The following is a 26873-nucleotide window of genomic DNA, read 5'->3' as shown; positions in this document are numbered from 1 at the left end:
AGGGCAGCAGCAGAGCTCAGGGGGCAGAGAAGAGGGACTCCCCCAAACCACCAACGCCCCATCCTTCTCAGTCCAGCACGGTCCAAGGAGAGGCTAGTACCTGGGTAGACTTCGAGAAGGAGTGGGCAGGGGTACACACCTTCCGACCCGGAGCGGGGGGTGGGGGTGGGGGTCCTGCCAGAAATTCTCTCCTCCAAGCCAGGCCCTGCTTCTCCGTGCTCAGTTAGGTAGCCAGGGGGCAGACAGTTCCTGGGGTCAGTCCCAGACTCAGTTCTCTGGAGGTACACCCCACAATGAGATGCTTTACAATTGTGGCTGCTGTTAGGAGTTCATTCCAGGCCCCAGGCAAAACAGCACCAGTCAGCCCTAACACCAGCCTCCAATCCCACCCTGAATGTCCACCCCCAGGGCAACACCCTTGCTTTCTCAGTCTCTGGCAGTTACCAAGAGATATAGAGAAGTCATCCTATATGGATCTCCCAACTTCCTCAACTTCCCGTCCACATATGGCATGTAATCACATGACCCAGGAACCAGGCAAAGAAAGGGTTACTGAGGATCTGGTCAACAACTAACATGGTCTGTCAAATGTTTTTCAGAAGAAACTGTGTGTTCTGTTTTGCAGAAGTTGCTATCTTACAGAGAAACTTACACGTTTGCAGCAAGGTCCCTGCAAAATATTCCAGCCCCAAGCATCCTAAAGCTACCTTAAACTCATTAGCATCTTAAATTCTCCTCCTCTGGGAGGGTCCAAACAGCCATTTTTAGATTACACCATGTATGTAATAGCATGTTTACCTGCATGCACCCTAAATGAATACGGTTCTTAAACAGTTGTTACAAATAAATCTTGTATCTTCTGCTCTCTTGTGTATAAAGTCTCCACCAGCACTGAGCTAGGGGAGACGCTGCATTGGGAGCTATCCCTGGTGTTCTCCACTGCTTGTGCAATCAATAAACCGTTCTTCACCTACTTCTGCCTTGGTTGGGCTTTTCTGCTCCGCATTCACCAAGAGAGGAACCCGCTGAGTTCAGTTACAATCAGACACACACCCATGATCACAGGCACATGCACACACAGAGACTCGCACAGATGCACACAAGAACACAGACACAGGGAATATGGTAGTGTCCCCCAACTATCGAAAGGAAAAAATCTTGGTAACTGAAACATTTAAAAACCATTGCAACTTGCTCTCCTTTTTCTCCCTGACAATCTCTAGGTGTCTGTGCCCCTTCAAAAGCCTCATTTCTCTCTCTCCCTACCCTAGTCCTCCCTTTTCTCCTGTCACCTTGTCTTCCTCCTAGTTCAGAATACTTGCAAAATGTTTCCAGAACCCACCATGGCAGCCACGATGCCCTGGAGCACAGTGATGGTTCAGGACCTCAGAGAAGCAACTGGCAAGGCTGCCTCCTCCATTCCCAGCTCTTTAGCTCTGCCACATCTGTGCACAGAAACTCACAGACACCCCCACCCTAACGCACACCTAGCCTGGCCCATGGTCTCTCCTGACCAGCCAGGAGATGCAGTCTCAACTTTGCCAAATTCTTTATTGAACCAAAAATCAACACCAAGCAGACTGCAGAACAAGAAACTCAAACAGCTGACCCTCCCCTTCCTCTGCCTCTGCCTCTCTCCGTGGAACAGCTCAGGGCTCAGCACTGGTGAGGGAATCAAAGCCCCTCTCTTGGTGGGTAATGAGGGTCAGGTGTCAGTGGGGGTAAGCCCCCCACTCAGAGCAGGCTCCGTCTGTAGGGCCCAAAGAGGAGTCAGGGGCTGGGTCAGGGGGCTCTGGAGCTGCAGGGGGCTGGCAGAGGAGGCCAAGAATTCCAGGGGCTGCAGGGGGCTGGGCAGCGGGTGGAGGAAGGACCTCCTGGCCTGGGGATCTCAGTGAGGCTTGGAGCTGGTAGCTTATGGTCACTAGGGATTCGAGATGCTGGAGCAGGGCTTGGTGGGGACAAGAGGCCCTGTGGAGGTGCTGGCCATGGCTGGCTGGTGCTGTTGAACAGGGATGCTCAGATTGGCACCAGCCTGGTTTTGGGGGCCACTGCCCTCGCCCACGACCCTGCCAGGTATCAGGCTCTCCCCACAGTCTCCCCCTGCCTCTGGGGGACCTCCGCCAAGCACAAATTCCCCTTGGTGCCAAGCTGCCTTTGCCCAGGCTCTGGGGCAGGGCACTCCTAAGGGGACGGGAGCCCTTCAGGGCCACATCTGGCCTTCTGTCCTCCAGCTGGTAGTATCTCATCTCCACTTTTCTGTTGAAGGAGACCACTTTGCGAACCTTCCCCCACAAGAGGCTGGTCTCTGCTGTGTCTGGAAGCCCTGCCTTAGGAAGCAGCACGGCCAGCAGCAGGCTTGAGTGAGTGGCTTCCAGGCCTGCGGAAAGAAGAGATGCGAGACCAGAAGCCTGGTAGGAGAGAATACATAGCCCCCAGAAGCTGAATTCTGGCTGCAGCAGGAGGCCTGGAGGTTAGATCTCAGAAGAGATTTCCAGCAGTGAGATGAGGGCCCATGAGAGGCTGGGAAAAGTAAGTGGCAGGGTGAGCCTGTCTCGGAAGATTTGCTCTCAGTGTGGGAAAGGGTTCTCCTGGCTGAGGGTGGGGCATGGATGGTTTGATCTCAAGACTGTATGGATTCAGTCTACCACATTGTCCCCAGGACAGGCAGCCCAGAAAGGCCAAGCACTCTGTTAAAGAATGGGCACAGTCCACCCCTGGATCCCCACCTCCACTCCCCGCAGGTGCTTTCCCAGACCCACGCCCTGGAGGCCATCCGTGCAAAGGCCAAGCTTGGCCCAGGACAGCTGTGGTGAAAGCATCCCTCCTTTTTCTCTTAGATGATGCTTTCAGTCAACTCTTTGTGGGCCCTGCCTCTATCCTGCTGTGTCTGGGTCGAATGTGGCTGTCCCATGAGTTTCTATTCAAGGTGCCTAATTGGAGAGGCAGTACCGTATGGCAGCTAGGAGCCCAGCTTCTGCAGCCATGCTGCCCAGCTGGGAAGCCTGGCTCTGCTATGGACTGGCTGTGTGGCTCTGGGCTCATGCTTTCTCCCTACCTCAGATTCCTCATCTGTGAAATGAGGAAACTTACAGTACCATTCTGATGGGGTTATTTTGAGGACTAAATGAATTAATAGAAGTAAAGCTTTCAGAACACTGTCTGGCATGTAGTAAGCAATATGGAAGTATGAGCTATTATATGTTATTGTTATCCCATTTGCCTGTTTCAAGAGTCCCTTCTGAGACATGCTTGCCTCCATGGAGACATGGTGACTGTGTCAACCATGCCCCATCAAGTGAGAGGCATGTATGGGCATCAGGGCACTTACCTGGGCCTCCAAGAGGGCGCAGTCTGGTGGGCAGGGGCTGGAAGGCAGGCAGGGGCAGCAGGACCACCCCCACGTGTTCCACGGCGGCCAGGCCATGGTGCTGCTTATTGTTGAGGTAGGAGTAGAGAAGGCGGCAGTTCTGTGTGTCCCGGGCTCCGTGTGGGCACAGTCTGACCACGCAGACGTCCTGTGGTTGCAGGAAGACAGCAGCCTTAGGAGCAGTCATCCTTTGCTCCCGCGAACACCCCTGGTCTCATCTAAACCTCTGAGAACCCTGTGAGGAAGTGTGTCCCCACTTTCCAGAGGAGGAAACAGAGGGACTTGCCCAGGGTCACACAGTGAGTCTGCAGTCACAGTGGGAACTAGCCTCGGATATCCTAAACCAGGCCTCTGCTCCAGAGGTGGCGAGAGAGTGGGCACAGGCTTGGGGTACTTGGGGTACAGTGCTAGGAGAAGACGTGGTGCCCATGGGTAGGCAGTTACCTTGGCCTTGGCTGGGCAGACGCTGGCCAGAAGGTCCCAGACAGTGGTGGGGGGGATGCAGCCTGCTGAGCGGATCACCTCGGGCAGGGCCTGGGAGCAGGTAGGATGGCCAGTCAGCCCCCAGCTTCCCACCCACTTAGGGCAGACTCAATACCAGCCACCTGGAAGCCACAGCCTGCGGCAAACAGGATGACCACGCAATGTATCAGGTCCCCCAGTGGTTGCCCAGGAAGCCCTAATCGCCCCTGGAGGCCTACAGCCTGTCCTGACCAATCTCCTACAACTTCTCAGAAGCCCCTCATTTCCTCCTCTAACCTCCCACCCTCACCCAACACTTTCGCTGATCATGCAGTCACTCAACCATCACTCCTAAAACCCTCCTCTGGGCCAGGGAGGCACCAGACTCCTCTCCTGGGCCCTTCTTGCTTTATGCCGTGAGTTATAGGGACTCCTTTACCCATGAGTGTCTCTGCAGGAGTGGGATTGGCATCTCATTTGCTCCCATGCTTAGCACAGGGCAGGCACAGAGAGGGGGCCAATGACTCCTTTGAGAATGAGCGAGTAAAAGAATGAATGAATGAATGGGGGTGTGAGTAGCTGACTGGGCTGGTCAGTGTGTGAGGGAGTCCCTAGCGGACAGGACAGGAGTACCATGATGAGCTGAGAGCTGTGTCCTGAGACCAGCTGGGCCTTGGCCCGGAACCGCTTGATGGAGAACATGTCCAGAGTCCCCTCCCAAGGTGGCTGGCTGGGCAGGGCCTTTGTGGGCCCAGCAGGCATTTGGAGCCTAGAGGGAGTGACAGAGAGACAGGGCCAGGCAGAGCAAGTCATTAAGACTTCTCCCAGCATCTCTTTACTCTTCAGAGCAGGTCCTATGTCCCCATTGTGGGTGCTGGAACATTGGTCCAAGCATGGCCTTGTGCAGTGGAAGGAACCAGTAGGCTGGGATGGTTAGTTCCATTGCACAGATGGGGAAACTGAGACACACACAAGAAGTAAGATTTGCCCAAGGCCATATAGCAAGAAAAGCCCATGCTGTGTCCGCTGCTCCAGCAGGTAGACTTCCCCCCTGACCCTGCCGGGTAGCCCCCTCCCTGCCTCCAGCCCCACACCTGTCCTGGGGCTCTGTGGAAGGCTTCTCCCCGATTTGGGGCATCTCTGGAGAGGACACAGGGGCCGGGCTTGGGGCTCTCCGGAAGACACTGTCCGCCAACCTGCTGGTGGCTTTGAAGGAGCCTGGCAGCTCACATGAGGGCTCCCAGTCTGCAAACAGCAGAGGCAGGAGCTGAAACAGGGGCAGGCAGCTAGGCTGAAGCCAGCCCAGGGCTTTAGAACCAGGGTTTTAACCAGGTTCTTTTTGAGGTGACCTGGGGCACAGGCATCCCCACCCTGCCACCTTTTACCCAGGCCACAAATCCCTGTTGCTGCTGAACCCCACAGCCCAGCCTGCCCACCACCGTGCTCCACTCCTGCGTCTCCCCCCGACCCATGCAGATGCGGCAGCTGGGGTCTAGGAAATGGTGCTCGTGCTGCTCCGTGGTGTCCTCCTGCTGCTCCGCGATGTCCTCGTGCTGCTCTGTGGTGTCCTTTGACGTGGCAGGCAGGGCCAGTGGGCTGCAGTCTTTGGATACCGTGGGTCCCTGGGAGGTGCAGGAGGAGAGGGGGTGGACGGGGAAGGCGGCTGGGGAAGTCAGCAGCCCTCCATGAGCAGAGAGCCTCAGGGACGTGTTTTTATTTCTCCAAATAATATATTCTTTTATTTTAAAAGTACCATGAACTTGTTAAAAGAAATTTGGAAAACACAGAAAATTTGAAAATTAAAAAAAAAAAATCTCCCCTTGTCCCACCACTCAGAGACAACTGTTGACATTCTGGTATTCGTTTATAATATTTTTTCTGTACACAGGGTTTTACTAAAATAGCTGGGATTAAATATTCAAACTTGTATTCTCATTCTGTCCATGAATTACAGCCGAGGCATTTGCCACGTTATATAGTCCCTGTAGACATACACCAACGGAGTGGACTGAGGTGTATGTGTCACCTGTGTTGCTAGACAACTGGGTTGTTCCCAGGTTTCCACTATTACAGACAGCACTGAGGCCATCCTTGTGCAGAAAGCATTTTCCTAAACTTTCAGTTATCTCCTTAGGACAAGTTCTAGAAGCTGATGACCAAATCAGAGAGAATGAACATTTTTAAGACTCTTGATGCCCACTGCCAAATCACCTTTTTTCCTCATAATAGAAACAGGTTTAAACCCAAAACAAACATTGCTTTAGGAAGATTTAAGATGATTTTGAAACTCTACTCTGGCCTTATAAACCACCTCCAGAGCAATGCCAAGGCACTGGCTTTGAGGTCACACAGCCTGGGTTCAAATCCACCACCGCCAACTAAGTGACCTTGGGTGAAGGACTTCAGGTTCCTCACCCAGGAAATGGGCATCGCCTACCTCATAGGTCATTGTGAGGCAGGAAGGAGGCACTGTTTGTAACAGGGGCACACAGTAGGTGTTCAATAAGAAATAAAGATTCCTATTATGTGTTTATTTTCCCCTCCCCTACTCTGCTACCCTTTCTCTTCCTCTCTCTTGGGCAAGGGCTTCTCTCTGTGTCTTCCTAGCTCCTCCCCCTATATTTACATTCAATTTATTCAGGGAATGCAGACTGGTTTGGGCTGGGGAGCAGCCATCCCCCTGAGGACTCCTCTTTGCACAGGCAGCAGTGCTCCTGGTTGTTGGCCTGGATATTGGGTGCGGGGAGCAGGGGTTTTTGGCTGTCATGTTCATCACTGCCATTTTCCCAGTGAACATGGCTCAGGGGATCAGCCCCACACTCCCCGACCCTGGACACACAGTTGATTAGACTGGGGTGACCCACGGAACCCCCAACCAAAGCCCGAACGGCATTCTTCTGCGAGTGACTGGAGTGAGCCAAGGGGGAGATCTGATTGGCTGCAGGAGGTTGAGCTGATGGGTTCACTGATTTGAGGACTGTGGGCCACCATGTCAGGCCATGTGCAAGATGGCCATGAGGATGGAGCAGATTCCCGGCGACAAAAGGAGACTGCACCCACTGCCCTGGCTCCGGTGGTTCCCTACCTGGAGCACCCCTAAGTCCTTCCACTGAATAGAGCAGGTCTTGCTTCCTCACATCCAGAAAAGTCACTGCCTCGAACAGTGTAGCCCTCCTGCTTCCCAACCAGAGATCTCGTCGCAGTGTCTGAGGTTGGGGGGATTGCGGAGACAGCACCTACTACCACTCACACGGGGTGTCTTGGGGTTAGGCCAAAAGGAGGGGGACCAGCACTCAGAGGCCCTGAGAGGCCCTTGCTGGTGGCTGTCTTGCCCCATCCTCACCCGGTCATTACCCCGCTTTATAACAAAAACCATGGGCCTCAGAGCCGTCAGGTGACTTGCCCAGGGCCACAGAGCTGGTGAGGTGGGAGTGGGATCTCTGGGCATAGGCCCCGCCCGGCACCGGGTCAGGCTCCCACTTACCACCAGGTCCTCCAGGGTCAGCATCTGGTCCGTGTCCCGCAGGATCTCGACTTCACCTTTGTGGGTCAGTTTGGAGGCCGGGAGGTGGCACGGCTCCTTCTGTTGCTGCTCAATGATCTTCAGGCCCTGAGAAGGCGGAGCAGCCCAAGTTCAACCAGGTTCGGGGGTCTCTCGCCGCCAAGAGCCCAAGTGCTCCCTTTCCTCTGAGAAGGCCCCTCTCCTGTGGTTCCCCTTCTGTGCCAGGCCCTTCCTTTCCTCCACACTTTAACTTCACTCATTCTCACCTGGAAAGCCCTCCACCCTCAGCCCTGCCTCTCCATATTCCACTCCTTCACCCTCCAACTCAAGCCCTGCCTCCTCCAGGAAGCCTTCCTGAATTTCACCTTCACCCACAAGCCAATTCTGCTTCTGACTGCACCCCCGCCCCCATCCTGGGAAGAGCATGGTGAGGTCAAAAGAGTGCAGGCTCCAGAACGCCAGCCAGGCCATTAATAAAGACCCATAAGGTCGTCGTCTGGCCTTGGGCAAGCACTTCACTGCTCTAAGCCTCAGTTTATCTGGTCTCTAGGAATTAAATTAAGAGCATTATATTAAACTGCATATGTACAGTGCTTAGCCTGGATCCTGGCTCATAACAAATGCTACTTGTGATTCTTATCGTTAATCAACGTCATCCTATCTTAAATGTTTCCTGAAAGCCTGTCTCTCCCTTTCTAGCAACCCCTGGAGGACAGCGGTCCTATCCTCCCGGGCAGGGCTGGCTTCGTGGGCGTGCGCTCCGCGCAGGTGCACAGGGCCCTGTGCTTAGAAGGGCCCTGTGCTCAATGCTGTTGTCATCTTGAAATTATTAATAGCCGTTGAACAAAGGGCCCCGCATTTTCATTCTGCACTGGCCCCACAAATTATGTAGCTGGTCCTGCTCCCTGGTCCCCCACAGCACCTGGACAGAAGCTCAGCATATAGCGGATGGATTCACCCAATGGGTTCTAGTTATTCATTCTAATCAGCCCAGCATCTACCAGAACAGGGCCTTAGCGCCCCACCCACCCCACTGCCTACTCCCTGGGTCAGTTGTTCCCTGTCTCACTGGGCTGACTAGAATTACAACCATTACACAAACAACCCCAAAGCCCCCTCAGGGCCCACCTTCCCTGCCCCCTGAGCAATTCCCAGGCAGAGAGAGACCCACAGACACAAAGTACATGGGGATGTAACTGTGGAGTGCAGAGGCTGTGGGGTCCCTCACCCAGTCTGGGGGACCAGGAAGACTTCCAGCCTTTTCTGGGGCTTCTAGGCTGGGAGGGAAACAGGGGCACCCCAGAGGGTCTGCCCCCCATGGTGGATGACAATCTTGGACTCCAGACTCTGGACCATCATCCCCAGCCCTCCACTCCAGCCCAGCTCCAGAGAAAAGCAAGTGGAAGACGACCACCCTCAGGCGTTTCACCTCTCTCCTGAGTTCTCAATCCCTAATCCCTTTCATCCTTTTTTTTTCCCCTGGTTTGGAGAGTCTCTCTTACTCTCTCTCTCTCTCCCTGTCTGCCTGCTCTTTCTCTCTGTTCCCTCGTTTCTATGTTTCTCTGTCTGTGCTCCCCTGTCTCACCGCCTTCCTCCTCACTCTACTCTGTTTCTGTCTCTCTCTGCTCCATCCTCGGGCCACCCCGCTCCCTCCCATGTCCTGTCGCCTATCCTGACTCGACCCAAGAGCTCACCCTTTTCTCCTCCTGGTCCCGCCAGCGGGCCAGCCTTTGGGGGGCCAGCTGGATTGAGCTCATCCGTACCAAGCCGTGAGGGGTGACGTCTCCACGGACCACCTTGAGAAACAGGTCCTGCAGGGGCAGGGGCAGGCCTGCACCATACTGCTCCGAGAGCCCCCACCCCAACATCCTGCCAGGACTTCACGCCTCTGAGGGGGTCCCGGCCCAGCCCAAAGCCCCGCTCACGGGGTTCCTGGGGTCACGCAGGTTGAAAAGCAGGCTGCGGTACTTTGTCTTGTAGCGGCAGTTGGTGGCTCGTGTCAGGTCGAAGAGGGCTGCCTCAATGCCAGCAGCGACGCCCTCCACTGCCTCCTCCCTCAGCACCAGGTCTGGGAGCTCCTGAAGGCTGCGGGGGTCAGGGCAGGGCCACGGCTCTGAGCCCGTGAGGTTATCCAGGCACTCAGCCCGAGAGGGAGATATGCGTGGGGAGCAAGCTCCAGGCCAACTCTAGTTTCTATTCTGGGCATTTTCCCACGAGCCCATTTAAAAGAAGTATTATCATTCTCCATTAACAGATGGGGTGACTGGGGCTCAGAGGAGATAAGGGGCTTGCCCAAGGCCACATGATTAGTGGCAAAGCAAGATCTGACTGCCCCCCCCCGCCCATGCTCTATCCCTGGCCAGTGGAACCAGGGAATGTGTGGAGAGCAGGGTAAGGCATCAGTCAGGGCAGGGCACGGAGGCCTGACCCTGGATGTAACCCTGAATCTGCCACTGACTTGCTGTGTGGCCTTTGCAAAGCCCCGCCCTCTTTGGGCCTAGTAAATGAGAGCTCTGGGCTCAAATCTCTGAGACGCTGCCAGTGCCGAGTCTCACTGCGTCTGAAAGCATTTGCTGCGGGTGACACCCACAAGGACCTGAGCAGACGCTGAGAGCTGGAGTAGCTTACTGGGAAAGCAAGACCTTGAAGTCAGAGAGACTCAAGCCAGATTTCAGCTCTCCTCTGGCTCATTGTGTGGGTGAGTGACCTCACAGCTACCAAATGGGGTTAATCATACACACTGAAGCCCTCAGAACATGGCAGGGCCCTGGGAGGTGGTGGTAGGTGAGGGCAGCCCGTCAGGATGTCAGGGAAGTGGGCAGCAAGGCCTTACCGACTCCATAGCACCTCCTGTATGGCACGGACCACAGTGCTCCGTACCCCAATACCCAGGGCTGGCTTCTCCTGTTGGGGTTGAAGCTGACCTGTGGGGAAAGAGAGTCACGGGCTCCCAGGGGATGCTCAGGGGAAGGGGAGGGGCGACTCAATCCTGAGGGGTTTAGGCAGGTAAGGGAGGGACCTAGGATGCCTAGGATCTCTGTCTGGGAACCGAGCCCAGACAGCCAGCAGCCCCCACCCCTTTGGGGAAGGACTACAGACTGACTACGGGGGAGAGAAGAGTCCTTAGCAGGGGTGGGGCCGGGAGCTGGGCATGCACCCCCTCCAGTCCCCAGGAGTCCCTGGAAGACAGGCAGCTGCTAAGGGGCCCCCTCCATGGCCCTCACCTGGGTCCTCTCCCCCATCATGTTCGCCAGGATCCTGCTCTTCAGCCTCCACTGGGCCGCGCTGTGGGGGAGGGGTGAGGACCTGAGGCTGTGTCTCTGGGGGCAGCCTCCTGACCCCAGGGGCACAGTGCTCCCCCCAGTCCCCTCCTGACTCCCACCTTCTCCCTGACCCGTACTCAAGCGACAGAGTCCATGTGGCAGGGGCCGAAGCACTCACCACTGGACTCTCAGCATCAGCCTCCTGAACAGGCACCCCCTCCTGCAAGAGAAAGAGGATGTGGGGGGGGGCTCCCTGAAGGGCAGGGAAGGACTCCCAGATGGTGGATGGGGTCAGAGAGGCCACTAGAGCCCCACGCTGTCCCTCCTGAAGGAAGAAGCTAGAGGGCCTTGGGATGGCAGGATAGGCTGGTCGGCCTGGAGAAAGGACAAAGGTCGGTGAGGCTCCCTCTCCAAATGCGAGGTAGGCGCAGCCCCTCCCTGGCTGCAGTGCAGCCCCTGAATTCAGTAGGTCAGGAGAAAAAGCTCGCAGATGCCCAGGGCTAACAGCCAGGTAGGGTCTAACCCCGCCTCTGCCTATTATGTTCTGCTTGACTATGAGCAAGTCACACCAAATTTCTGGGCTGCAGTGACATCTCTGAGTCAGTATGAAGGTGCCTCTCTCAGCAGGATTAAGTGACATCGCCAGTGTAAAGAACCTGCTCTGTACCTGGCACCCAGTGGGGCCCCGGGCCACAGGCCTTTCCTTCCTTCTGGGCCTCTGAGCAGGTAAGGCTGAGCTGATCTCCATCATGTTCTCCAGAACCTCCAGCTTTGGCGGCTGCGGCCCCCCTGCCTGGCCGTGGCTGATGGCCCCCAGGAGGTGGATCACTGCCGGGGAACCAAGCTGCAGGGAGAGAAGAGCACTTCAGCACCAAGCAGCATAGGCCGTTCAGAGTGCTCGCCTCACCTGTAATTGTTTAATGTCGCCCTCCCCCACTAGACTGTAAGCTCCATGAGGACAGGGAACACGTGTCTTGGTCCCCACCATATTCCCAATGCCTAGAAAAGGCCTGGCACAAAGTAGCGTTCAATAAACGTTTGCTGACTGCCTGGCCTCTGTCCCAGGAGAGAAGCCTGTCTTCCATTCCCAGCCACATTCAGAGTTAACCGGATCCTGTAGTGAGACCCTTCTCACCCTCCTGACTAGAGATGCATCTCATCAGCGGGACATATCCTATTCTGAGTCCACCTTCTCCTCCTTAAAGCTCTGTCATCCCCCTTTTTGGGTGTCACTGACTTGCTCTTTGCCCCCCCCCGCCCCGAAGCAGCCACATGGTGAACACATCCATCACCCCCTCTGAAAGACTTCCAATCACCCCTCTATTGCCCCTGAGAGAAAGCCCTTCAAGATCATTTCATGGGCCAGCCCCGTGGCTTAGTGGTTAAGTGTGTGCGCTCCGCTGCTGACGGCCCGGGTTCGGATCCCGGGCGCCCACTGACACAACGCTTGTCCGGCCATGCTGAGGCCGCATCCCACATACAGCAACTAGAAGGATATACAACTATCTACTGGGGCTTTGGGGGAAAAATAAATAAATAAATAAAATTATTAAAAAAAAAAAAGATCATTTCAAGGTACAGAATGGTTTTTGGTCTTCTAATGAGCCATAGAATCTATCCTGCTTCCTTTTTTGCTTTGGCTACCAGGAAGCTCAGTGTTAACTTTGAGCCTAGCAATTGTACCTTTCCAGGGTTGGTAGAGGGTGAGAGGTTGTTGTAGCAAGATTTCCCCTTCTCCTCCCCCTCTTCTTGCTTTCTTTAGGCTTTTACCCATTTTAAGTATATTTTGATGTTTTTAATTTATGGCAAACCATAGGAAACTTTTTTGAAAGCAGATGGGTCTGAAAACTAATCCTTGAATGAATTACCATGAATGGTCGGTTTCCAAGGTTTGAGGGAAACTGGAAGTCCGAGATTTACCATCACAGGGAGTGGGGAGTACTAGGATGCTCTGGAGGAGTGCAGGCCAGGGGGGCTGGGATTGTCTCTACTGTAGAAGACCCCTCCCACCCCTCTAGACCTGAGGAGAGAGAGGAAGAAGAGAAATAAAAAGTGAAAACCTACGTAACACACATGCTTCACCCCATGGGGCATTTTCATTTCCTCCTAGGAGAGAAAAAGGATGCGGAGATTAGAATTCAGAGGACCCAGTGACCCCACTGCAGGGAATTCACAAGACACTCACACAAAGGTGAAAGACGTATGTTCAGTGTTCACTGGGTTGGTATTTGTAACAAAAAAATTGAGTACAATCCAATGTCTATCAAAGGGGGAATGGTTAATAAACAGTGACACATCATACTAGGGATTCTAAGTGGCCGTTAAAAAGAGTGAGTCATAATAAAAACTACCATTCATCGGGGGCTTATCAAGTAGCTGGCCCTGGAGGAATCATGTCACACATGATCTTATTAAGGTCTCAGAACAACACCATGAGGTATGTACTATTTCTATCCCCATTTTACAGATGAGGAAACTACTAAGGCTCGGAGAGGATCTGAAAAGTCCCATAGCTACTAAGCAGCAGAGCTAGGATTAGAACCTAGTTCTGTCTGAATCCAAAGCCCAGGCACTTAACTGCTGGGCTATGTGGAAAGCACTGACAGACGCGGAAAGATTCATGGAAAGATGTCAAGGCATATTATTTGGAAAAAAAGAAAAAAATAGGTTATGGAACAGTATCTGTTGCATAAGCCCATTTATGTAAATATATATTTATAGCCGCATAATAGAGGTTATCTCTGGGGAATGGAATTCCAGGGGGACTTTCACTTTCTACTTGCAGACACTTGGGTATTTATGTTATTCAAAATGAGCAAGTATTTCTTTTATAATAAGAAACATATTTTTTAAATTAAAAAACAAGTTCAGAACAATGTATGTACTGTACTGCTATTTGTGTTAAAGAGAGAGAGAAAGAATATTTAAATTTGTATTTGCTTGAATCTGCATAAAATGTCTCTGGAAGTATCCATAAGAACATAATAACCGAGGCTGCCAGCGGGAAAGGGACTGGGAGCTGGGAAGGAGACTTCACTTTTTTTTTTTTTAAACTATGGATCAGTCTTTCAAAAAAGTAGACTGAGGGGCCAGCCCGGTGGTGCAAGCGGTTAAGTGCACACGCTCCGCTGCGGCTGCCCTGGGTTCGCAGTTTCGGATCCCGGGTTCGCACCGACGCACTGCTTGGTAAGCCATGCTGTGGTGGCATCCCATATAAAGTAGAGGAGGATGGGCACAGGTGTTAGCTCAGGGCCAATCTTCCTCAAGAAAAAAGGGGAGGATTGGCAGATGTTAGCTCAGGGCTAGTCCTCCTCACAAAAAAAAGTAGACTGAGAAAGAAGAGGGAAAAAAGAAAACAGGACATCTGAGAAGGGAAGCAGGAAAGATATCAAGAACAGCCCGTCCAGTTTAAAACCTTCTGGCTGGCCCCTGTCTCAGGGGTCTGTCCACCAGTGTTATGAGGCTCCAAAACAAGAGGGAGCAGAATCAGACCAGCAAAGTCTTTAGACACTGGACTTATCAGACCAGAATACAGAATATGTATGTATAATATGTTTAAAGAAATAAAAGGAGTCAAACTTATGAGTGAAGGGCAAAAAATATTTTAAAAGACCAAGCAGATTTGGTTAGGAACCAAACACAACTTCTGGAAATGAAAAATATGATGATGATAATAGTAATAATTTAAAACAATACATAGGGCCGGCCCGGTGGCTTAGTGGTTAAGTGCGTGCGCTCCGCTGCTGGCGGCCCAGGATCGGATCCCGGGTGCGCACGGACACACTGCTTCTCCGGCCATGCTGAGGCCGCGTCCCACATACAGCAACTAGAAGGATGTGCAGCTATGACATACAACTATCTACTGGGGCTTTGGGGGGAAAAATAAATAAATAAATAAAATTAAAAAAAAAAGAATGAAAAGGAAAAAAATAATAATAAAATAAAACAATATATAGGTTTAATAGTATATTAGACAAAGCTGAAGTAAGTTAGTGAACTAGAAAATAGATTTAAAGAAATTATCCAGAATATTCACAGCACAGAGACCATGAAACACAGTCAAAGAGACACAAAGGATAGAGTGAAAAGGACTAATTAATCTAACTGAAGTTCCAGAAGGAGAGAGGAGAGAGAATCGGGCAGAGGCAGTATTTGAAGATAGATGGTGAAGAATTTTCCAGAACTGATAAAACACAACAATTCACAGATTCAAAAAGCTCAGTGAATTTCAAACTGGATAAATAAAAGTAAATCCACACCCAAACACATCATGTGAAACTGCTCCACACCAATGATAAGGCGATCCCAAAAGCATCAAGAGAAAAAATGACAGCTAATACTTTAATAGCACTGAAAATGTGCTATCACGGTTCTGAATGCTTCACAGGTTAGTTCATTTAATTCTCACCACAGCCCTATGAGCTAGGTACTGGTATTATTATTGCCCCCATTTTACGGAAGAGGAAAGTGAGGCACATAGAGGCACAGAGAAGTTAATCAGCTTGCCCAGTGTCACACAGCTGGTAAACCAGAGCTGGGGCTTAAATCCAGACAGTCTGATTCCAGAGCCACACCTTTAACCACTACGCTATAATGCCCCTCACCAAAAGACATTTTACCTACAAAAGAATGGCAACTAGACTAACAGCTAACTTCTCAATAGTAACGGGAGGTAAAACATAGTAGAATAATATTTTCAATATGATTAAAGAAAATAACTATCAATTGTGGACCCAGACAAAATATTTTTTGAGAATGAGGATAAAATAAAGATACCATAGACAAAACCGAATTATTGCTTTTTAATAATTTTATTTTTCTGAATAAACATAATGTTAAAGGATGAACTTGAGGCAGGAGGAAGGAAAAATGATCCCAGATAGAAAAGCTGAGGTGCAAAGAGGAATTCTGAGCAAAGAAAATGATAAATATGTTGTTAAATCTAAACAAACATTGATCATATGAAACTGTTAACAGTGTGTAATTTGTAGGATTAAAAAATAAGATAGGACCGATTTATTGGATAACAACAGCACATAAATTGGGAAGCGCATGCCTGGAATTAAAGCATTCCAAGATTCTCATATCATTTCAGAGGAAGATAAAGGTAGTGAGACAGGGCGGGGTAAAAAGTTCCTCTAAGCGGTTCCCCCTACAACGGCCAAAGAAGCCACTTTCTCTTTTCTGGGAACAGGAGACAAGCGCCTGGGCGAGGGACGGGCGAATAGCAACTGCCAATCAACCAGCTTCGAGCACATGAAGCAACCCACCCCAGTGGCTATAAAACGGTACCCCAAACACCTGAGGGGGCTGGTCGGCTTATTTCCACCCCATCAGCCCGCCTTGCTTTCCTAGAGTCTGATCTGTTGGTATTTCACCCAATCAGCCTGATCTTCCTTTCTCAATAAATCCTTGTAAGCTCTCCTGACCCGCTCTTGAATTCTTTCCCGCAGGAGGTCAAGGACCCACACCAGGGGCCAGCTCTAACCCAGGACTCTGGTCCCACCCAGGCCAGTATCAGTAGTAACTACCTTATGGTTTGATAAGTTAAGTATTTGTGTTAAAATTTCTAGAACAGCCGCCAAAAGAATATAAAGAGTGCACAGAGAACTTCAAAACTACTAGAAGGATAAAAAGGAACAAGAAAAAATAATCAAAAAGAGGCAATAAAAGGAGAAAAAGTATAGAAAATGCAGGATACATGCAAAGCACAAAATAAGACAGTAGGAACAGATTCAAATAAACCAGTAACTACAACAAACGTAAATGGACTAATACTTCAGATAAACACAAAAATTATCAGACCTTTCTGCAGCCTCTATGGAAAACGGTATGGAGATTCCTCAAAAAATTAAAAATAGAAATACCCTATGATCCAGCTATCCCACTACTGGGAATCCATCAACAAACCTGAAATCAACAATCCAAAGAGGCTTATGCATCCCTATGTTCATTGCAGCATTATTCACTATAGCCAAGAAGTGGAAACAACCCAAGTGTCCCCCGACTGATGACTGGATCAAGAAGATGTGGTATATATATACAATGGAATACTACTCAGCTATAAAAAAAGACAAAATCGTCCCATTTGCAACGACATGGATGGACCTGGAGGGTATTATGTTAAGTGAAATAAGCCAGAAAGAGAAAGACAAACACCGTATGATCTCACTCATATGTGGAATATAAACCAACACATGGACAGAGAAAACTGTATTGTGGTTACCAGGGCCAATGGGGGTAGGGGGTGGGCAAAAGGGGTGAAGGGAGACATGTATATGGTGATGGACAAACAAAAATGTACAACCAAAAATTACACAATGTTATAAACTATTAAAACATCGATAAAAAAATTATCAGACCTTTCAAAAAAGAAAACTCAATTATAAGATATTTATAAGACCTATTTCTAAAATACAACGATGCAAAAAGGTTAAGAAAAAAATGGAGTAATATGTGAACGGGCAAATACTAACCAAAATAAAGCTTTGTAGCTACATTAATATCAGATAAAACAGACTTTAAGGAAAAAAATAATTAGAGGCAAAGATCTCACTACATAATGATAAGCAGTTTCACCAGGAACATATAACTCTAAATTTATAAGCATCTAATAACTAATCTCAAAAAATATAATGCAAAAATTGACAAAGCAATGAGAAAAAAGACAAATCCCCCATTATAGCAAGAAATTTTAATGTATCTCTCTAACAACTGATAAATCTAGCTGACAAAATAATCAGTAAGGATAAAAAAGATTTAATGAAAACAATTAAGCTTAATCTACGTAGATATATAGAACACTGCTTCTCACAACTAGAGAACACATATTCTTTTCAAGTATGCATGGAACATATATAAAAATTAAGAACAGCCTGGGCCATAAAGCAAATCTCAACAAATTTCAAAAGATTAGTATTTTTTAGACCAGCACTGCCCAAAAGAAATACAAACGTGAGCCATATGTGTACATTTAAAGTTTTCTAGTAGCAACAGTAAAAAAAGGTAAAAAGAAACAAGTGAAATTAATTTTATATTTTAACACAACATATCCAAAATATTATCATTTCAACACTGTAGTCAATATAAAAAATTATTAATGAGATTTTAACTTTTTTTTTCTGTACTAAGTCATTGAAATCCAGCGTGCATTTTATACTTATAGTACATCTCCACTGGACTAGCCAAATTTCAAGTGCTCAATAGACACAAGTGGCTAGTGGCTACCATATCAGACAACTCAGATAAAGATCACATTTTCAGGCCACAATATGATTAAGTTAAAAAGCAATAACAGCAGTCTATACAGAAGTTGAAATATAATGATGTATAGCTGAAATTTATATAATGTTATAAACCAATGTGATTTCAATAAAGAAAATTATTTTAAAAAAGCAATAACAGAAAATGAGAAAGAAGGAGAGGGAGAGAGGGAGAGAGAGAAAGAAAAGAAATCCATATGAATGGAAATTAAGAAATATACTTCTAAATAACACATAGGTCAAAGAAAAATTGCAATAAAAATTATGAAATATTGAGAATTGATGATAATAAGAAAGAGTATATATTAGAGTGTGTGGATGCAGCTAACATGATAATTAGAGGTTCCTTTATAGCTTTAAATGACTTTGTTCGAAAGGAAAAAAGAAAATTAATGAACTAAGCATCATTTTTAAGATATTACAAAATAAGAGAATAAGTGGAAAGAAAGATGACACTCAACACAAACATACCATGGAAAGACTAACAAAACCAAAAATCAGTTCTTTGAAAAGACTATAAAAAACCACATAATTCTCTGGCAAGATGAAGGAAAAGAGGGAAGCTACAATGGACAATATTTGGAATGAGTAATCAAGAGTGCACAGATATTAAAAAGATAAGAGGCTACTGTGCAATACTTTATGCCAACATGCCAATAAATTTGAAAACTCAGATGAAATGGATACATTTCTAGAAAAATATAACTTGCCAAAATTGACTCATGGGAAAAAAACTGAATAAACCTATAACCATAAAATAAATTGAATCAGTAGGAAAGGAAACTTCTTCTCTAAAGAAAACACCAGTTCACACTTTTTGTTTTTACCAGCAATTCTACCAAAGTGTTCAAAGAACAAATAAGTCCAATCTTATACAAATTATTGCAGCAAATAGAAAAAGACACTCTTCAATTCATTCTATGAAGTTAGCAAAACCTTGATAACCAAAACGTCACAAGGATAGTAAGAGAACAAATCATTTCGGGCCAGTTAATTCATCAGTAGAAATACAAAAATTCCAAACCAAATACTATCAAATTGAATTTAGAAAGCATAAAAAAGATATAACATGATCAAGTTGAGTTTATTTCAGAAATGCAAGACTGATTTATTTTAAAAACTCAACTCAATAAATTCACCACATTGGGGCCGGCCCCGTGGCTTAGCAGGTAAGTGCGCGTGCTCCGCTGCTGGCGGCCCGGGGTTCTGATCCCGGGCGCGCACCGACACACCGTTTCTCTGGCCATGCTGAGGCGGTGTCCCACATACAGCAACTAGAAGGATGTGCAGCTATGACGTACAACTATCTACTGGGGCTTTGGGAGAAAAAGGAGGAGGATTGGCAATAGATGTTAGCTCAGAGCCGGTCTTCCTCAGCAAAAAGAGGAGGATTAGCATGGATGTTAGCTCAGGGCTGATCTTCCTCCCAAAAAAAACAAATAAATAAAATTTTAAAAAAATAAAAAAATAAATTCACCACATTAATAAATTAGAGAATAAAAAGCATATTATCTCAAAAAATGGAGAAAACATATTTGTTAAAATATACTGCCCACTCAGAATAAAGAGCAAACCAGGAATAGAAGCTTCCTTAACTTGATAAAGAGCATCTATATAAAAACATAGCGAACATCATACTCATGGTGAAATGACGACCACATGTCCTTCAAACTTCAGAACAAGACGGTTCCTACTATTACCACTTCTATTCAACATTATACTAAAGGTCTTAGCCACACAATGAGGAAAGGGGGTGGGGGAGACATAAGCATTGGAAAGGAAATGACAAAACTGTCATGATTTGCAGATGATATGATTGTCTACGTAGAAAACAAAATCCTAATAGATAAATTATATGAATTAGTAAAAGAGTTCAAAAAGATTTCTGCAAAATCAATTGCATTTTTATACACCATCAACAGATTTTTGTTGTTAGTGCCGTCGAGTCGATTCCGACTCCTAGCGACCTTGTGTACAGCAGACTGGAACCCTGCCCAGCGTTTTTGCGCCATCCTCTCACCTTCCGGCGCTGTATTAGACAAGGTTCAGATCCTATTCAAAGGGTTTTCATGGCCAATTTTTTGTGGAAGTGAGTTGCCAAGTCCTTCTTCCTAGTCTGTCTTAGTCTGGAAGCTCTGCTGAAACCTGTCCACCATGGGTGACCCTGCTGGGATTTGAAATACCGGTGGCGTAGCTTTCAGCATCACAGCCACACGCAGCCACCATAGTATGACAACCGACAGTCGGGTGGTGTGGTTCCCTGACCAGAAATGAACCTGGGTCTCAGTAGTCAGAGCTCCGAATCTTAACCACTAGACCTCCAGGGCTGCTAGCAACAGTTAGAAACTGCAACTTTTAAAAGTTATCATTTTAGGGCCGGCACCATGGCTTAGCGGTTAAGTGCGCGCACTCTGCTACTGGCGACCCGGGTTCGGATCCCGGATCCCGGATCCCGGGACGCGCACCGATGCACCGCCTCCCCGGCCATGTTGAGGCCGCGTCCCACATACAGCAACTAGAAGGATGTGCAACTATGACATACAACTATCTACTGGGGCTCTGGGGAAGAAAAAAAGGAGGAGGATTAGCAATAGATGTTAGCTCAGAGCCGGTCTTCCTCAGCAAATAGAGGAGGATTAGCATGGATATTAGCTCAGGGCTGATCTTCCTCACAAAAAAAAAAGACTGAGGTCTCTTTAAAAAAGTTATCATTTTATAACCGTATCAAAAAATATAACGTAATGCAATCAGACATTATGTGCCTTCAGATGGAAAGACCACACCACCACCTATAAAGTAGTGGAGCCAAAAACTTTGAATCCGAATCTAATCAAAGCTCCAGATTCAACCGCCAGTTCACAGGAAATACAGAAGATAGGCACAGGTTTAACTATACCACGCGGATGCAAGAAGCTACAGGACAATCTAGTTTCTTCAAAAACAGACTGCAAGAAAAATAAGATATGGAGAGAGACGCCTTAGGTTAAAAGAGACTTAGGCATATCAAGCGATTGCAATGTGTGACTGACTTTCAAAAGATAAACTACCAAAATAAATTATCATCTTTGTGACACTATTGGAAATTTGGATATCGAGCGAATGTTTGATGAAATTAAAGAATTATTGTCAACTTTTAGGCAACATAACACATGGTTGGTAGGGTTGGGTGACAAGTACAAGAGATTTCATGCTAGGAGCCGGGAATTCTTCTCTGTAAAGAGCCAGAGAGAAAATATTTTAGACCAAAGATATGGTCTCGATTGCAACCACTCAATTCTGCCATTGTAGCCTGAAGTCAGCCATAGACAACATGTAAACAAATAATCATGCCCGTGTTCCACTAAAACTTTATTTAAAAACCTGGTGAGGTGGCCAACCCACGGGCCATAATTTGCCAATCCCTGCTTACAACTCAGTCTACTTTTACATATATTTGAATTTTTCCATAACAACAAGTTATGTATAGATATAGATATAGTATCTAGGACAAATCTGAAAAAGATATGCAAGATTTTTACGAGAAAATATAAAACTTTATTGAAAGACATTAAAGATGATCAAAATAGATGGAGGAATATACTATGTTCATGGATTGAAAGACTCAATATTGTAAAGATGTTAATCCTCCTTAAACTGATTTAGAGGTTGATATATTTCCAATCAAAATCCCAACAGGTTTTGTGTGTGTGTGTGTGTGTGTGTGTGTGTGTGGAAATTGACAAGCTGACTGTAATATTTATATGAAAGAGCAAAAGAATGTAAGAGTAAAGATCCTCCAGAAAACAAAGTTGGGAGACTTCTTTCACCAAATAATTAAGAATTGTTAATAAGCTACTATAATTAATATTGTATAACCTTAGCAAAGGGAAAGAAATTTGAATGAGATGAGCATGGGGAGACCAGAAATCAATCCCACATATATGGAAACTCAATAGCCCTCTGGGTATCCAGGGTCTGCTGGGATTCAGCCTGTATCTTGACTCTGGTTATTTGTTTGACTCCCCCCATTGGACTATGAGATCCCTGGAGGAGTTCCCCTGCTTGTTGAACAAATTATAATAAAGTCCCACAAAACTCCAAACCCCTTAGCCAGGCCTTTGACAGCCTGGCTCAGAGCATGAACTCTGGAGTTGTACAGGCCTGGATTCAAATCCTGGCTCTACCACTAACTCGCTGTGTGACCCTGAGTGAGTCACTTAGCTTCTCTGAATCCCAGTTTTCTTAATCAGCAAAACAGGGGTATTAACACTGACTTTTAACACTATTGTGAGAATTAAATATGAGATGATTACATATGGGAAGTTCCTGGTATATATTAAGCACTCAACTAAAAGAGCTATTCTTAGGCTCTCCATCTGCTGAAAAGACATGCTCCTCCCTCACACACCTCCTAATACCTTGCAGCTGCAGACAGGGTACCTGAGCCTGGGAGCCTAGGTGGGGCCAGAGGAGCTGTGTGCCTCCCTGGCTGTGACGGGCAGAGCAGGGGGCACTGCCAGTGCTGCTCTCTCCATGTTCCCTGCTGTCCCATCCACAGAGCAGCTCCAGACCTCACTGGCCACTGCGGGGCTCAGGACAGAGAAGAAAACACTGTTTCAACCCACCTTCTCGCACCCCTCCAAGAGTCTCTATTTCGAGCCAGAAGAATACAACACAACCTACCTCTCATACCAGATTCCCAGCAGTTCTGGGGCCCAGCTGATTCCCCCATTTCCTAGAAGAGGCAACTAAGATTCAGGGAAGAGACATCTCTTGTCTAAAGTTACCCTGTAGTAAGAAGCAGAGCCTGACCTTGAACCCCTCTGTCTGCCCCTGGCACGAGTCAGGCTGCCTCCATGAGAAGGTGCTAGGGCGCTAAAAGGGCGCTATAGTGTCCAGACCAGCTGGACACTATACCCACGCTTGCCCATGCCCCACTCACCCCTGTCCTCAACCACCGCCCGTCCCTGTCACAGCCCAGCCTCAATTCTTCTCCTGCAGCTGGCACCAGTTGCCATGGTAACAGTTGTTTGGGAAGCTGTGGGACGATGGGCTGTGCCGCAGAGTCAAGGATGGGGCCTGGAGGAGAGAGCAGCTGTGGGCTGCCTCTGGTCAAGGCAGGCGGGAACCTGGCTCCACCACCAAGCTCAGACAAGCCCCTCGAAACGCTGCAGACCCAGGAATCCCAAATCTGGGCATCTGGCCCACATAAATAGTCTGAAATGGGGAGAGAAGCCAGGTGAGCAGGGATGTTCACCCCAGCATTACTTAGAGGAGGACAAAATGGTATGTCGATAATAGGTAACATTTTCAGTATTTTTCTTGTACCAGGCCTCGTGCTAAATGCCAAACACGGGTCATCTCATTTGCTCCTCACCACCAGCCAGTGAGGTGAGGACTTTTAATCCTCCTATTTTGCACATGAGGAAATTACGCTCAGAAAGGTGAAGCCACTTGCCTAGGTTGTTCAGATAGTGGCAAAGCTGGTGCCGGTCTGTCAGCCACCAGGCTTCGTGCTCTTAACTACACGACAGCAGTCGGAAATGAGAAGAGGAAGGCCCAGCCCATCCTCTGGTCCTGGCAGGGCCTGTGGCTGTGATAAAAGTGTCTGTAGACTGCTGTGATGCAGGGTTCCAGGAAAGCATGGATTCTGCAGAACAATATGTACCAAGTTGGAAAGTTCTTCAAATACTATAGCCCTTGAAAAACAAACAAAGCCCAAGTCCCAGAACAATGAAGTGTAGTATGAGCCTATTAATATACACAAAAAGGTGCAATATGCAGATGTCCACATATGTATACAAGTTCATAAAAAGGAGACTGGAAGGATGCTAACCATTAACAGTGATTATCTCCAGACCAAGGGTGATGGGGCAAGGAGGCATTCAAAGAGAATTCCTCATTCTGCGTTAACAAATCAACTGTGAAATTATTTTTAAATATCAAAAAAAAGTTAAAATGATCCCTTTTCTAGGTGAAGAAAAGATATATATGCACAGGAAAAAGATGGAAGAAAAGACCTATACCAAAATGTCAACAGGAGACAGCTCTGAATGTTGCCATTTATGGGGATTTTTATTTCTTTTTTATTTTCTATGATAAACACATTAGTTTTTTATTAAAAGTTAATGTCTTTGAGTGATGTTTACAATGTAATAGCATTCTAATGTAATTATACTACCACATAACCGTAAACTACACAGGCAGCTCATCGGTTCCTATCCCAGTTCTACTAATTTGCTGTTTGGCCTTGAACTAGTCATTTTCTCTCTCTGAGCCTCAGTGTCCACATCAGTAAAATGGGTATATATCAATAGCCTCTACCTCATAGGGTTGCTAGGAAGATTGAAGATAAAGTGCTCAGTGCAGTACCCAGCTCATGGTAAGCAGGCTAGGTGCTATTACCACTGTGATGCTAAGGGGGAATATAATATGCTCAGTCCGGCAGGGCAGCAAGCTCTCAAGACAGACTGCCTGGTTTTGTATCCTGGCTCTGTCATTTGCCAGCTGTGTGACCTGCGGCCCGTCACCTTACCTCTCTGGGCTTCATGTGAAGATTAAATCAAAAGCACCTAGCACATAATACATAGTCAATAAATGTGATAAAAATTCAACTAGGTGAGAAATATACACTAAAAACAGGGAGTGCCAGCTTCTGCCTTCGGTGTATAAACACGTTAGCTACAATTATTAATAAAACGACAATTATTATTATAAGTAAAAGAACAATGGAAAGGGAAGCAGTGGATACAGGGAACATGGCCAAGCACTGACTTCCTTGCTGTGTGAGTTTGGAGAAGTTTGTTAACTTCTCTGAGCTTCATTTTCCCCATCTGGAAATATGGAGCTAATGCCTACCTAACAGGGCTATTGTAACAATCAAGGGAAAGCAAATTGAACATACATTAAATAATTTACCTTATGCCTTACGCTGTGCTAGGCACATTATTTTACACCATCATCTCATTTAATCCTCAAAACAACCCATTAAATTGGAATTAGTAGGCCCTTTTTACAGATGAGGAAATTTAGGTTAAAAAATCTTCCAAGGTCACTCAGCTAGGAAGTGGGCAGAGGCAAGATTTGAACCCAGGACTCATCAACTCCAAAAGAGAATGACCCCTCACACGATGTCAGTGATTGTAGTTTATTTTCTCTTTCCTGACTTGGTGGGTCTCAGTTTACTCATGTATAAAATGGGTGTGAGGGATAATGTTCATTAAGAGCCCATCTAGTGTAGTTCTATTAAATTCCACCACCAAGCATGACGTTGAGAGACTGGCCCAGCCCTTCCTATCCCGACCTCTCAGACTCAACTTACCAGTTTGGGACAGCCTCTTGGGCTGGATTCCTCTGGCTGGTCCCGGCTGGAGCTGTCTGAGATTCTGTCTGTGCCCTGGTTCTGGGCCTGGGGCACAGGGCCCCTCCTTGACTTCTTAGCACACTTAGATCTTCTCTGCCCCATGGATGAGCCTGAGCTAGCCTTGCTGGCTGCAGGCTCCAGGGAGCTGGCGAGGGTGTCCCAGGGAGCAGTGAGTCCTGGCCCTGGCCTCCCCCTGGACACCGGCTGAGCCTTGACCTCCAGCTCCTCCTGGCTGCGTGAGGCAGCAGGGCCATCATCACCACCAGCCCTCAGGATGTGCTCAGCTTCTTGCCACTCTGTGGAAGCCTTTCCAGACACTCCCAGGCACAGTGCAGGACTCTGCGGAGGATCCTGGGCAGCTGGTCTGAGGGACTCTCCTCCAGTGGGCAGTGGGAACCCGACACCTGCCTGGGCCCCATCCCCTGCAGCAAGCATATATTCAAATTTCTCAGTCCCTGAGGCACATCCCACCCAACTTCCACCTGCATCTCCAGGCCCAGACCCAGGAGACAGGGGAGTGCAAGGGCCTCCCAAGGACTCCAGGTCAGCATCCTGTGGGGGGGCCTCCCACAGACTGAGGTTTGTCCCCACCAGGGCTCTGACCAAGCCACAAGAAGCCACCAGCCCCTCCCCACCCTCTGAGCAAGGCTCATACTTCTTGCTTTCCTTTCTTGCCCCCACAGGGGCTGGGCGTGGTGAGGATGGCAGGCCCCCTTTGGGAGGCTCCTCTTTGCTGAGGGTGGGGCTTCTTCCATCACACTCTGGAGAACTCCCACCTTATCTAGCCTCTCTGGTTCTGGGGCAGCTCACCTTCTCCACCCCTGCTGCCTTCTCCCTGCCAACCAAAGCTCTCTCTGGGAGACCCACAGACATATCACAAAGATTCCCGGGCCAACTTTCAGCTAAGGTGTCATGCAGAGAAATCTGGAGCCTCCTGGAGACCTGAGCCCTCTCCTGAGCAGGCACTGCGGGCACCTGGATGTGGAGCCTGGAGCCAGGCACCAAATCCTGGCTCTGCCCCACAGCCTGCAGCTCCAGGACCATCAAGTGGGCAGCCTCCAGGCTGGCCCCAGGAGCGCCCCCAGCCTTGCAGCTGGCACGGCAGTGGGCCTCTTCCTCGAGGACCTTCTTCCTGCTGCCAGCCCAGAGGTATACAGCCCCTGGGGTATCTGATGCCACACCTGACATGGAGCCGACTTCAGCCACATCCTCCTGGAAAAGCCCACAGCTGCGTCGGGGGCAGAGAACAGGGTCCTCTGTGCTGGGGCTCTCCGCAGCCCCCTCCCGAGACATGTCTGTCCACCTACAGGGGCCAAAAGCAGAAGGCAGGCCTGTGAGGAGACAGAGAGAAGAGACTTCATCACGGAGCGTCTGAGGGAGAGGCGACCCACCTCCAAACAGGGTCGAGCTACAGCGACCCTAAGGTCTTTTAAAACCCTAAAGAGTTTATACTCTTGCTGAAATGGCTGTGATAACAACAGGTACCACTTATCAATTACTTATGCGTATTACTTCATTTCACGCTGGCAGCCACCAGCGAGAACACTGAGTGCCTCGCCCAAGCACACGCAGATGGCAGTGGAAGAGCCTGGCTTCTCTCCCCAACAGAAGGCCCAGCTCTCAACCTCTCGGCACGGAGCAGACCCTGAGAGGTGTTAATTCCCATCACCCCGCC

At 48.3% G+C, this 26873-nt stretch overlaps 1 protein-coding gene across 1 annotated transcript; it reads right to left on the bottom strand.

Annotated features, from left to right (window-relative positions):
* Positions 1-1538: 1538 nt before the first annotated feature.
* Positions 1539-26635, bottom strand: SPOCD1 (SPOC domain containing 1). Its single transcript, XM_087446387.1, has 16 exons — positions 26380-26635; positions 25157-25620; positions 12659-12700; positions 11262-11438; positions 10773-10814; positions 10556-10616; positions 10165-10255; positions 9257-9416; positions 9026-9142; positions 7314-7439; positions 5298-5451; positions 4924-5074; positions 4463-4598; positions 3812-3901; positions 3329-3515; positions 1539-2377 (listed from the first exon to the last, which is right to left on the bottom strand). The coding sequence occupies exons 1-16, from the start codon at positions 26489-26491 to the stop codon at positions 1713-1715; spliced, it is 2775 nt and encodes a 924-aa protein (XP_087302513.1). The 5' UTR covers positions 26492-26635; the 3' UTR covers positions 1539-1712.
* Positions 26636-26873: the final 238 nt, after the last annotated feature.

Source organism: Ceratotherium simum, chromosome 22 (assembly GCF_057802395.1).
Source record: "Ceratotherium simum simum isolate JZ-2026a chromosome 22, ASM5780239v1, whole genome shotgun sequence".
Classification (NCBI taxonomy): Eukaryota; Metazoa; Chordata; class Mammalia; order Perissodactyla; family Rhinocerotidae; genus Ceratotherium; species Ceratotherium simum.
This window is presented reverse-complemented; position numbering and strand designations above follow the sequence as displayed.

What these genes read in the sequence shown, in the direction of transcription:
- SPOCD1 (XM_087446387.1), bottom strand. Translation starts at nt 26,491, where the DNA reads ATGTCTCGGGAGGGGGCTGCGGAGAGCCCCAGCACAGAGGACCCTGTT. An exon ending in TGAAGTCGGCTCCATGTCAG is followed by an intron (nt 25,621 to 26,379) that starts GTGTGGCATCAG and finishes TGCTTGCTGCAG; the next exon opens with GGGATGGGGCCCAGGCAGGT. An exon ending in GGGTGAAGCATGTGTGTTAC is followed by an intron (nt 11,439 to 12,658) that starts GTAGGTTTTCAC and finishes CTCTCCCTGCAG; the next exon opens with CTTGGTTCCCCGGCAGTGAT.